General features: G+C 42.0%; 1 protein-coding gene across 1 annotated transcript in view; it reads right to left on the bottom strand.

Annotated features, from left to right (window-relative positions):
- LOC104855535 (stimulated by retinoic acid gene 6 protein-like) overlaps positions 1 to 13,386 on the bottom strand; it is a 52,827-nt gene that overhangs the window by 2,273 nt on the left and 37,168 nt on the right. The window contains exons 11-17 of the mRNA XM_010614417.1: positions 6,054 to 6,129; positions 4,815 to 4,896; positions 4,654 to 4,702; positions 3,926 to 4,043; positions 2,755 to 2,874; positions 1,419 to 1,582; positions 525 to 665 (exon numbers count right to left, since the gene is read on the bottom strand). Coding sequence (XP_010612719.1) covers positions 525 to 665; positions 1,419 to 1,582; positions 2,755 to 2,874; positions 3,926 to 4,043; positions 4,654 to 4,702; positions 4,815 to 4,896; positions 6,054 to 6,129 — 750 coding nt within the window. The remainder of the gene's footprint in view (positions 1 to 524; positions 666 to 1,418; positions 1,583 to 2,754; positions 2,875 to 3,925; positions 4,044 to 4,653; positions 4,703 to 4,814; positions 4,897 to 6,053; positions 6,130 to 13,386) is intronic.

The following is a 13,386-nucleotide window of genomic DNA, read 5'->3' as shown; positions in this document are numbered from 1 at the left end:
TATAATGAAAAGTATGGCAGAAGGGGCTAGATCAGGAACTGGAAGCAACAGGGAAGTTGGAGGGATGTGAGTTGAACCACAGATCTGGCTGAGTATCTGCAATGTTGAAACAGCAATGAATAATTTAAACTCTACAGGGGCAGGCGAGCCTTAGACAGTGTGGAAGCAATAGAGCAGAACAATCAAGTCTAAGCTCAGAGGGTATCTGGTGTGTGGCCTGAAATGTGGTTTGGAATCTCAAACAAATGGGGCATGGAGGACTCCACTAGCAGAACTAGAGCTCATTTCCAGGAACAAAGGGGGAGGCCAGTTAGCAGGACACCACGTCTTAGTTGGGCCCATAGCCAGGTTGACTGGAAGCTAAGCCTCCTGAACATACTGCTGGAAAGGTACCCAGGGAAGACAGTGCAGATAAAGGGAACAGAAAAGGGACAACCTAGAACATCTCAAGGATCCCGGTTAGCCTTAGAGGTGTTTATTTCCTGCTCCCTGGACCTAGTGCAAGGTCAGAAAGGAGATACTACCTGCTGATTGGCACCAGTATTGGGTGGTCTTCTGCAGCTTCCTCTCTTTGTGTCCTGTGATCAGGATGTGGCAAAAGCTGACGAGCACAGGGTTGGTGTGGTAATGGTCCATATAAAGCATGCCGACCCAAGCACTGAACCCTGCAACCCAGAGGGAGGTTCAGTTGGGTGGTAGCTCCCAGCATGGTCTAGTTTATGCTTTATGAAATAACTGTGGGTCAGTCTGTGACCCAGTGGTGTTCAAGTCTTTGCTGGGAATCTAGAAAACAAGCTGTAAAGCTCTGGATTTTTCTTAGAGATCACATTCTAATCTGTCTTTTGGGTGGGTACCGGAGACCAAACTCGGGACCTTACACTTGCAAGGCAGGTGGCAGAACCACTGAGCTAAATCCCCTAATCTGTCCATTTTTATAGAGAACTCAAAGCTCAAAGTCGGGGCTGGGAGCAGCCAAGGCAAGAACTAGGAAGGTTCTGTGCAGATACTAAATGGCTGAGGAAATAAGTGACAAGGGCTGGAAGGCAAGCAAAAACTGCTTTTGAATTTTCTCAGAAATGGCTTTGGTATTTCAATGGAACAGAACATTTTTACTAAGTAACTTCCCAATGAACAACACGAGTAATTCCGAGATATGTTCTCAAAATTTTCATAAGCTAACTTCTGTTTGGACAGAATTCACTACCTCTGACTAGGACTCTCTTGCACCTCAGAGGTCTGCCTTACCATCAGGCTGTACAATTTTTTATCGTTCAGCTTTACATTCTCTCCCAGAAGCTAAACTCTGAGTATAAACAAAAGTTTCCCGGCTTCTGACATCCATCTTCCAAGGCAGCCGCCACAAAGGTGCAAGTCCAGCTCACCCCAGAGGAGATGGCCAGCAGAGACTGGTCACATACCCATGTCTGCTCTCTCATAGCCGCTCTGCATGATGGTCCTGTCAATGCGTGCAATCAGCCATGTGCCCAGGATGCAACTGATGAGCAGCCTAGAGAGGCAAGCGCCCAGGCCGAGCAGAACATTGTAGAAAAACAGGAAGTAGTTGAAGTTGTGGAAGGCTTTCCTGCAACAGAAGCCCAAGGCAGCCCTTCAGTAAGGCGAGGTAGGCAGGCAGGCAGGCTCTGGAGTCCCCCAGATCTAGTGGTATCCAACACTGCTACTCCATCTCCTAGGCATTTACCCTTGTACATTGCCATCGGGGAGGCTGAGTGATCACCTCACAGCCCTGGAGTGAGGGTAGCTCAGGCTGGTGTGGAGGGCCCTGAGTACCAGGCAGGATGAATGTTAGTGCAAGCCGTGCTTGTTTCGTGCAGTTCTTGCAGGCTTCCTGTGTGACAAGAGCATGGTGCTTCCCCATGCTCTGTTTCACCAAGGACCTGCCCAAGTACTCCAGGGAAAACTTCCCAAAGGACCACCAGTCACATGGCTTCTATTGCCTCTGGGACAAAGCTTGAACTTTGTATCCTGAGTGGCAGAACTCACTCTGAGATGTGCTTTTTGTGATCTTGTCACTTTGGGTCCCTTTCCTGTCCCTTGCTGTCTAAAGCCATTGTATGGTGACCATTTTTCATTTTCACTCTCCTCTTAAAACATCATGGTCTTTTGTAGCTTCCTGCTTCCATTCGTGCTGTGGCAGCTGGTGGCCCCAGCCTGTAGAAATCCCACCATTCTATGCTCACCCCACTCAGACATCCCATCTGCAGTGGAATGGCCCCCTGCCCTTCCCCTCAACTCCCACCTCCCCACCTTAGTCACTCCCATTTCTCCTGTTGCCATTTTGCACCCTCTGGTGTCCTCTGTCCTTGCCATGTGTATGCCTGTTTGGTCCAGGAGGCTGTGAGTGTCTCACAGGTAAGTGTCAGTATTACTTCTTTACCCTCAGTGCCTAGTGTTCCTCAGTGAATTAATTAGAAAGAATTACCACGTTCTGGGCACTATTGTTCTAAGTCCTATTTCATCACATTTCATCCTTACAACACATCTGTAAGGTAAGCAAAAGCAATTCGAAATGGGAACCTGAGGTTCATAGATGTTTGGTATGCTCACACAGGTTCCAGGGCTGTAAGGAGGGAGCCAAGATTGGGGCCCAGGTGAACCGGCTCCAGAACCAACCCTGTCCCCTGCACCACAGCCTCTTGGGAGTGTAGAGTCCATTCTGAAACTGCCAAGGGGAAAAGGGAAGGATGACAGATAGCTGAAGCCCTACAATTGCTCCATTCCTTCCCTCACCCTCACCTGTTGTTAAGAGCCAAGGGCTTTTGCTTGTCAGCTGTGCCCAGCTTGGGCTGCAGGAAGAAGCTGGCAGCAATCCACACCTGCAGGATCATAAGGCCCATGACAATGGAAATGGTGAGGCTGAAAGACAGGGGAGGAATGTGCTGAGGTGTCCTGTTCTACTCTTCCAGGACCTTCTTTGATACCCATAGAGAGAGGAGAGAGATGCTGACCACCTCGCAGAACAACAAGCAAAAAAGCTCTATGCTTTATGCTCACAAAGCATTCTTATGCTCATTGTACAGGTCAGGAAATTGAGGCTCACAAGGGGAAGTAACTTTCCTAAGGCCTCATGGTCAGCTCTTCCGGCTCCAGATCAGAACCCAGGGCTCCCACTGATGTCCCTTTTTACCAAGGATGGCAGCTGGATGAGTGCTTAACAGGTTGAGAATGAAAGAAAGGAATAGGGGTTGGGCACTGCTGAGAAGTCTGTGAGAGAGAGGACAAAGCAGGCTCCACTCCAGACTCACACTGGCTCTAGACACGTGTGGAACCAGGGAGCTCATAGCAGGGAGTTCCCCAGAAAGTACCCCACTGTGCTGACACCCGGTGAGTAGCAGTATGGGGTAACAGTTAAAGGAAGCTCTGGTTTCAGACTGCCTAGCTCCAAATGCTGTGATGCTCCTCATCTGAACATAAGCACCAAGCTCATAGTATGAGGAAAGATGAATTGTGATGCTCAATGCTGCCAGCATTCACTTTTGTCTTCTAGATAGCTAAACTAAGGCTCAGGGAAGAGACGTCATTTACTCCAATTCACAGAGCAGATCCAAAAGCTCAGCCAGGATTCTCTACCTCATTCCATCATGCTGTTCCAAATTCACAGAGCAGATCCAAAAGCTCAGCCAGGATTCTCTACCTCATTCCATCATGCTGTTCCGTCTCTTACTTTACTGCCCCACAAATTTATGTTCCCAGGTGGAACATGTACACAATGTGTCTTCTCACATACACAGACACACACCTTGGCGAAGGCCATACTTAGTGGTGGGAGAGGAAGCCTTTTGTAAACTGTAAAGCTCCCCTCCCCGTGAGCTGCTAGGATGGCTCCTTCTGGGTAAAAGGCAAGACCATGAATCCCAGGGTTTGTGCCCAAGACCCAGAAAGGACAGGGCACTCATTCAGCACTTACATCCCCAGGCCCAGGCCTTGCAGCATCTCCAGGCCCCGGTGGTGGGTGATGGGCAGCACCAGGCCATACATCATCATCATGCCACACAGGCTCTGCATCACATGGATGATGAGGTAGCCTGAGGATGGGAGGCAGGGATTACTCCAGGCCCTTTTATGACACCTGTGCCCTCCTCCACAAGAGGCCCTGGCACGTTTGCTAGTGCTATTTCTTCTGCCTGGCACAACCTTCGGCCCCGGTGGTGGGTGATGGGCAGCACCAGGCCATACATCATCATCATGCCACACAGGCTCTGCATCACATGGATGATGAGGTAGCCTGAGGATGGGAGGCAGGGATTACTCCAGGCCCTTTTATGACACCTGTGCCCTCCTCCACAAGAGGCCCTGGCACGTTTGCTAGTGCTATTTCTTCTGCCTGGCACAACCTTCTGTTTTCTTGCTCACCTCCTGTCACCTTGCCAGGTTCAAAGTCCAGCTGCCCTAGGAAGCCTGAACCCTGCCCTGGGGTTGAATAGTCACTTCCTTCTCTAGGTCACCACTGCCTTAGCATACACAGCGCAGGGCAGTTGGGCAGACAATGTATGGAGAATGTTTCTCTGCCCATCCTGAAGGGCCCCTTGGAGCAGAAGTTGGGCTATTCCCTGCTCCCCTCCCTCCTCACAGCCAGGCCTCTACAGATGCCCAGGAATGTGCGCTGGGTTATATGGGTCACGGGATGGAACTTACCCCACAGAATGTAGGCTATCTGCCAGCCAGAGTACTTTGCAATGGCTGCCTGAGGTTTAAAAGAAAACAGGGATCTCAGAGCAGGAGGAAGCTTCATCCTTCTGACCCTGGGCAGGTGTCAACACCACTCAGTCTCAGAACAGAGACCCCTGCAGACTTACCACACTCTCAGAGGGGGAAGGATCATGGAACTTCAAAGGGAGAAAGTGTTTATCTCCTGCCCACAGTCTCTTTATGTGCTTTCTAGAGAAAAAGTGGTAAATTAAATAATGTTCATAACAATAGCTCTTTATGCATGTCACAATTGGACAGCTGTGCAGGGGGGTCATTAACTATAGCTCACAGTGCAGTTCTGATTTGACTTCAAAATCTGAAAGTTTAATACATTTTGTAAAATTAATACATATTGACCAAGTCACAGTGGTGACTGAATGTGATAGGTGAGATTATGTGTGGTTTTACTTCACTTTGCTTTCTATATTTTCCTATGATGACTATGTATTATTTAGGTAATAAGATTTAAAAGAGTTAAAAACAGAAACCAATATTATTGATAGCCTAACTATATAACAACAAGAAAAGGAAATAAAAAAGGAGCAACAACCCCATGCAATCCCTGATCCTTTTTCCCCCATGTTCTAGCCTAGTTCCTGACTCTCTATAGAAATAACCCATTGACATTGTTCTGCTCCTAGTCCACGTTCATTCTTTTTTTTTTTTCCCCACATTCACTCTTGACATTGATGTTCCTGGTTCTCCTGAACCAGATTTATTTTTACTTGCTGGGGGCTCTGTGTTATCCATTCTGGATAGCATCCAACAGAGATACCAGGTCTGACACCCAATAAAGATATCATGTATTAAAGAAATAAGGAAAAGAAGATCTCTATCTGGGGTGGGAGGATCAGAAAGACTTGCTCATCGGCTAATTGTTTGGTGGGTTTTTAATTTTGCTGAGTCCCAGCTTTCTCAATTGCAAAAGTGGAGATGAAACTGTATAATCCCCAGGGTTGTGAAATTCAGATGAGCATTCTAAGCAGAATCCTAGCTCACCACAGAAATTCAAATCAAAGCTGGGCATGGTGGCACATGCCTGTGATCCCAGCACTTGGGAGGCTGAGGCAGGAGGATCACTGTGAGTTCGAGACCAGCCTGGGCTACATAGTGAGTTCCAGATCAGTCTCAACTACATAGTGAGACCCTGTCTCAAAAAAAAAAAAAAATCAAATCAATAGCTGTTTTTTCTGCCTTCCTACCAAAAGATGTGGCCATCCCTGGACCTTGTACTCACTTCATGGGCTCATATTGGGCACTGTACACACTGCTCAGGGATTTTGAGAAAAGTATGCCATGTACATTTCCGGCTAAATCCAAAAAAATGACTTCCAGAGTTCTCTTACCTATAACAGGCCAGAATATGGAACAGATAGCTCACACACGTGAGCGAGGCAGGCAAAATGGTTGCCACCCAGACTCCTGAAATATGAGAAGTGATATGAAAGGCTTTGAAAAATAAACAAGAAATGGAATATTTGAGATGCAATATCCTGCAGGAAAGATCTAGGTAAAGTCTATTACACTTCCTTTACCATATTTCTTGTAAAGTTAACTTCTATTTATTTTTCTGTTTCATTTTAGTCATACACAACCTTGATATAGTACATTTCCTGCACATGCCTCTCCTTTGGTACTAATATTTTCATTCTACAGTGAATAGAAAGAAGGGAAAATTATGGAGCGTAGACATCACCAGTAAACCCAGTGTATGGAAAGCATCATTATTTAACTTCTAATTGCCATTTGCATGCAGGGTGTGTGTGTGGGGGGGTATTTACACAACATCTGAATATAAGGAGAACTAGGATCAAGAAGTCTTGACTATTCATTTATCCTTCAGGAAGTTCTTGATATTTAGAATCTAATTTGGCTTCAAAAAGATTTTGTATTTATGAGGGAAGAATGTAAAAACAGGGCAGGATGGTGACTTTTAGGCTTAAAAGTTCTGTAGAAGCTGAACATCAATAGGTATAGAAAAAGTATTTCATAAAATCCAACATCTCTGTGTGATTAAAAGTACTTAGCAAACTAGGAATCACAGGAAAGTTCCTTGGAATGTAGAGGGCATCTGCTAAAAACCCACAGTGAGAACCAAGAAAGACTGAAAGCGTCCCCCTAGCCTCAGGAATTAGAAAAGCAACGTCAGCTCTTGCTAATTCTAGTCACCATTGGACTGGTGGTTCTAGCCAGTGCAATTGGGCAAGAAAAATAAAGTGCATCCAGATGGAAAGGAAGAAGAACAGAACTCCCTCTGTTTTCAAAGGGCATGCTTTTGTTTGTAAAAAATCCCAGGAAATACACAAAAAGCTACTCAAACTAATAAATGAGTCCACCAAGTGTTTAGTTACTTTCCCCATCACTGGAACAAAATATCCATAACTTAAAAGAGAGGTTTGTTTTGGCTCATATTTTTAGTCCATGGTCAGCTGGCTCCAAAGCAGAAGCAGAACAGCAGTGGAAAAGCTGTTTACTTTGTGGTGGTCAGGATGCAGGGAGAGAAGCAAAGAGCTGGGAAGGAAGTTAGACCCTTTCAGGCCACTCCTTCAGTGACCTGTCTTTTCCAAACAGACTCCACATCCCAACAGCACATTGTGGCTGAGTTCATTGGTGAATGAATCAACCAGTGACTACAGTACCCCCATAATCTACTTTCCTGATGAGAATTTTGGGGAGACCCCAGATCTAAACCATAACAGCAAGTTTTGCAAGATACAAGACCAATATATAAAAATCACTTGTATTTCTATGCTCAAGCAGTGAACAATCTGAAAATAAAGACAATGATAGAATTTATAATAGTATTAAAAGCTTTAAAAACTATAAAAATTTAAGAATAAATTTAGCAAAAGAATGTACAACTTGTATACTGAAATTTTTAAAAAATTTTGAAAGGAATTAAATAAAACCAATTAATGAAAGGACATCTGATGTTCAAGTATAGGATATTCATTGTTAACATAGCAATACTCTTATAAATTGTTCTACAGACTCAACCCAATTTCTATCAAATTTTCAGTAATTTTTGAGTTGAGGATCTATCTTCAGTGTCTGGTATGTGAATATCCATTTGTTCCAGTATCATTTCTTGAGAAGCATGTACCTTTCCCATTGCTTTATCTTGTCATCTGACCATAACTATGAACAATGGGATAAGGCGATTGCTATATTCCAAATCTCAATCTACCCATAGAACGAAAACCTGCTATAAAAGCCCCAGAGAATGTATGGGAAGACAGCTTCAGAAGGGAAGGATGAGAGGAGTCTGTTGACAAGAAAAGTGAATTCAGGTTGGCTCCAGCCAACAGCACACTCATGACCTTGTGCCTTTCATTTAATGCCATCATCTCACAACTAAGATGAAGTGTATTCACCTAGAAGTCTCTCGGGGACAGAGGGTAGCTAAAAGCTAAAAGCTGGAAGAGAACAGGATGTGAAATTTTATTTTATTTTTAGAATATGCATGCATTTGAGAAGCACTCAAATAGCATGAGTGAATATAGTGTTGTATTCACTACTATGAATCCCAGACCAGGAAACTGATTTTTGCTTTAAAAATGTGGCCAGAACAGAGATACAGTGGGGAGCGTCACAAGTAAAATTTATAATGGGTATTACTGGAATTAAAGAGCAGCATACTCTTTAATTTGCAATTTGCAAACCGAATTGGTCATGAACTGAATCAAATTCAGTGGTTAGGTTCAGTGTTGACCTTATGGGGTACATTTGATTCAGTTTGCAATCAATTCTGTTTGTGACCAGAACTGTGGAAAGAATTAAGCTCATGAACTTAGGTACCACTGTATATTCTTAGTATTATGCTCAGGTGTTCATCCTGCTGAAGATAAATCTGCAATGAAAATGAATAAAATGTTCAAAGACAAGAGTAAACAATGACAATATGGAAGGATCAGTGCCTGCCTTAGTGTTTATGCCAAAGATAACTATCCACAACACCTGTACAAGATAATTCATTATTAAAGCTCTTCCCCTCTGGTTTTCAAACTCTTACAGTGAATGAGTCTTAAGAGGGGAGAAACATCATTTGCAATATGTTTCATGACCTACAGAACATTTGTGGTTCAGTTATGACTTGTCCTGTGGTATGAGATGAGTTTATCCTGATGAACTGTCCAAGGTCTTTTCTTATCTAGGCACAATGGACAACTCTCCTCCTTCCATAGTTATAGATATATCATTAGGGTAGGTCATTTCCAAGGAAAGTTTTCATTATAAAAAGAAGTGACTTTCCTTTTGTCCATAAAAATATGGGAAGCGCCTACATAGATATTTTTCAAAAGAAGACATACAAGTGGCCAAGAGATATACATGTGATAAACACTTATCACTAATTATCAGGAAAATGCAAATTAAAACCTCAGTGATCTGTTTTATCACCTCATACCTGTTAGAATGGATATTATAAAAAAGACCAAAACTAATGTGTGCTGGCAAAGATATGGAGAAAAGGGAACCTTCTCACACTGATTGTGGGAAAGAAAATTGGTACAGCCATTATGGAAAACAGTATGGAGGCACCTCAAAACATTAAAAATAGAATTACTATATGATCCAGAAATCTCACTCCTGGGTATCTAATTAAAGGAAATGAAATCAGTATTTTTGAAGGGACATCTGGACTCCCATGTTTACTGCATCATTATTCAAAATAGCCAAGATATAGAATCAACCTAAGTGTCAATTAACTGATGAATGGTTAAAGAAAATGTGGTGCATATACACAATGGAATACTCTTCAGCCATGAAGAAGAGGGAAATACCTTCATTTGGGACAACCTGGATGAACCCAGAGGATATCATAACAAGTAAGATAAACTAAGTATGGAGAGACAAGTCCCACATGATCCCACTTAATTATGGAATCTAACACAGTTGAACTCACAGAAGCAGAAGGTAGAATGGTGATTGCCAGAGGTGGGCAGTGGCAGAGGGGAGAGCTTTTTTGTTGGTCAAAAATTTCACAATTTCAGTTGAATAAGAGGAATAAATTCAGGCAGCCTGCTGAGGACTTCCCAGCAAATACAGGGAGCTAGGCTGCTCCCTGCACACCATGGGCGTTCATCAGAGCAGACCAGTGAGGACTGTCCAGCCTCACAGGCACCCCTGCAGTAGTCCCCACCCCTGACATGCTCTCGGGCTTCCTGGTTGTGTGGGTACCTGGATCCACACTGAAGAGGCACAGGTGGTCGTAAACGCCATTGTACTGATCTCCAGAAGATAAAACTAAGGTGAACAACTGCAATAAAGGCATACTGGGCCTCCATAGTTAGCAAGTTGAAGGGATGACCACCTTTTCCATCAGAACCTGGGCTATCTTCAGGGGGAGGGCAGCTGGATCCTGCCATAGACCCTTGCAAAGTTCAACCCTGCAGGAGGTCAGGGAGCTCAACTTGGGCCTTGCAGCCAGGCTTTAGCCTGAATCTCAAGAGTCTGCCATTGGCTTGGTCAGACTAATTGACTTAGTTCTTCACATTGCTGCCAACATTGTCTATGTGACAGCAGAGATATACCCTGAAGGAGGCCCTTCAAATTTTTTTTTCTTTTCCTCTTATTTTTGATTTTTAGTTTTAATTTTTAAAATTTTATTTTTCCCCACCTTTAAATTCTTCCTTTTTTCTTTCTTTTTTCTCACTCAATCTCTTGCTCCCCCACATTGTTCTTCATCTACCTTTTTGTTCCTACTCCTGCCCTAATTCTGAATTCTTCTTTCTTTTTCATTTCTTCTCTCTTTTTCCTTCTCTTAGTTGTCATTAGTTTCAAAGGAAAGTGAGTACAATTTATAGCTTCCCTATTACTGTTAAATTGTCCTATTCTTGCTTTTTTTTTGTACTCTGTCTTTCCCTCTTGTCTTCAACAGTTTCCCAGAGTTTGCATGATCATCCTGTGTCCTATGGCTTCACTTGAAACCTTCTCCTATGCTTCTACCTATTCCTCTCCTCCCAACTCCTTCTAAGTCCCCATCCAGAAGGGTAAAGTTACTATACGGAAGAGTTTATTCATTATAATCATATACTGGGCTGCTCCTCGAGTTTGATTCAATTCACATGGTTAAAAGTGATAGATTAATAACTATCACAAATTGTCAATTTCTAAACTGTACTTGATACTATTGTGTTGCTGATTTATCAACTGGTCTAAAGGGTTGTGATTGATTTAATCAGTTGTCCTTCCACATATTATGAAAATGAGAGTGTCTCTCAGTCATTAGAGCCTCAAAATCTAAACAGCAGCTATATCAGGAAGATCAAAGTACTAACCCAGTAATTAAACCAAGGAAAATACCAACAACAAAATTAAAAATGAGAAAACACTTAAGCAAGGCACAAATACAGACTTCCAGCTCACCAATGGCAAATTCTAGGATAAACAAGGTGGAAAAGTCTATCAAAGACCAGGACACCCTGAACTCATACCACAAGAAGTGACAGATCAATCAGGCTCTAGAAAAATTCAAAACAAATAATTTCCCAGTTAACTACAGAGATGGTATAAACAAGGTGGAAAAGTCTGACTATCAACGACCAGGACACCCTGAACTCATAGCACAAGAAGTGACATAACAGATCAATCAGGCTCTAGAAAAATTCAAAACAAATAATTTCCCAGTTAACTACAGAGATGGTAAGCACAATGAAAGACATGATTAGAGACTCTAGAACAGAAACGGACCAAAAAATAGATGGGTTCAGGACCATGATAGAAGCCATGAATGCCCAGCATAAGAAAGAAATGGAAACCATAAATGCCCAACATAGGAAAGAAATGGAATCCATGAAACAGATTCAAACAGATATCCAGGAGATTAAAAACTCTATAGAAAGTATGCACAGCAGAATCAAGGAATGTGACAATAGAATTTCAGGTGTAGAATATAGGATTGAAGTCAGTGACCATGAAAAGACAGATCTCTTAAAAACAGCAAGGGATCATGAGAAATAGATCCAACAACTCCTATATGATGCAAAGAAGAATAATTTGACTCATAGAAATCCATGAAGTAGCAGGAGAATGTACAAATGACATAAAAAACTGTTCACAGAATTAATGACAGAAATTTTCTCAAACAGAGGGGAAGAATTTGACATATAGATAAGTGAGGCATATAGGACTCCAGTTAGCCATGATAAGAAAAAAAATCTACACCTATACATATAATAGTCAAGATCCTAGAAACCCAAGAGAAGAGCAAAACACTGCAAGCAGTTAGAGAAAAGAAACAAATTACATGTGAAGGAAAGCCCATCAGAATTACAGCAGACTTTTCAACACAAACCCTCAGGTCAAGGAGAGCATGGAGTGAGGTATTTCAAGCCCTAAAAGAAAACAACCTCCAACTTAGACTAATGTATCCTGAAAAACTCTCTTTTAAAATGAATGGGAAAATAAGATACTTCCATGACAAAGAACACCTGAGAAACTTCATGACTACCAAGCCAGCACTCAAACAATTCTAGACAATATCCTAGATAAAGACAACGAAGGTAACAACACCATGAGGCCCAACACAGTAAATCAATTAGGCAAGGCAAGAGACTAAAGGAAGAGGAGGAAAGATTAAAAAGAGCCAACAACAGGACAATAACAAGGCAGTGATAAGTCAATACATATCAGTCATAACCATCAATGTTAATGGCTTCAATTCATCAATCAAAAGAAATAGACTGGCAGAATGGATTAAGAAGCAAAATCCAACAAAATGTTGTATATAAGAAACACACCTAGTTCAAAAAGAAACTCATAGACTGAAAGTAAAAAGATGGAAAACAGTTTTCCATGTGATAGGAGCTCAGAAAAAAAGCAGGGGTAGCTATCTTATTTGCAGACAAAGTAAATTTCAAACCAAAACTAATTAAGAGAAACAAAGAAGGTCACTACATCCTTGTAAAGGGAACAATCCAATAGGAAGCAATGACAATCATAAATATATATGGCCAAATTTAAAGGCCCCAACCTATAGAAGACAAATATTAAGGGACATGAAAAGCCAAATGAGCATGAATACAATTGTAGTGGGGGACCTAAATACCCCAGTGTCACAAATAGACAGATCAACTAGATAAAATCAACAATGAAATACTAGAACTGAACCAAGCTTTTGAACAAGTGGACTTAATAGAAGTCTATAGAGTGTTCTACACCACAAAATCAGAATATACAATTCTTTTTGCCTGCACACTGGTCATTCTCCAAAATAGACCACATACTAGCTCATAGAACATATTTAAACAAATTAAAAGGAACTGAAGTTATTCTCTGTATATTATCATTCCATAGTGCAATTATGCTGGAGATCAATAGCATAAGAAACTGCAAGAACTTCACAAACACATGGAAATTGAACAACATTCTCCTGAATAATCAATGAGTCACAGTGGAAATTAAAGAAGAAATTAGTCAGTTTTTACAAATAAATGATAATGCCAATACAACATATAGGAATCTATGGGACACAATGAAAGCAGTTCTACATGGAAAATTCATAGCAGTGAATGCCCACACTAGGAAAACAGAGTAAGCTCAGATAAACAACCTAATGATGAATCTTAAGCTCCTAGATAAAAAAGAGCAAGAAAAAAACCAAAGCTCATACAAGGGAGGAAATTATAAAGATCAGAGCAGAAATCAATGCAATGGATTCTTAGAGAATGATACAAAAAA

This window comes from Fukomys damarensis, unplaced genomic scaffold (genome assembly GCF_012274545.1).
Source record: "Fukomys damarensis isolate Sample0158 unplaced genomic scaffold, DMR_v1.0_HiC HiC_scaffold_36, whole genome shotgun sequence".
In the NCBI taxonomy this organism is placed as follows: domain Eukaryota; kingdom Metazoa; phylum Chordata; class Mammalia; order Rodentia; family Bathyergidae; genus Fukomys; species Fukomys damarensis.
This window is presented reverse-complemented; position numbering and strand designations above follow the sequence as displayed.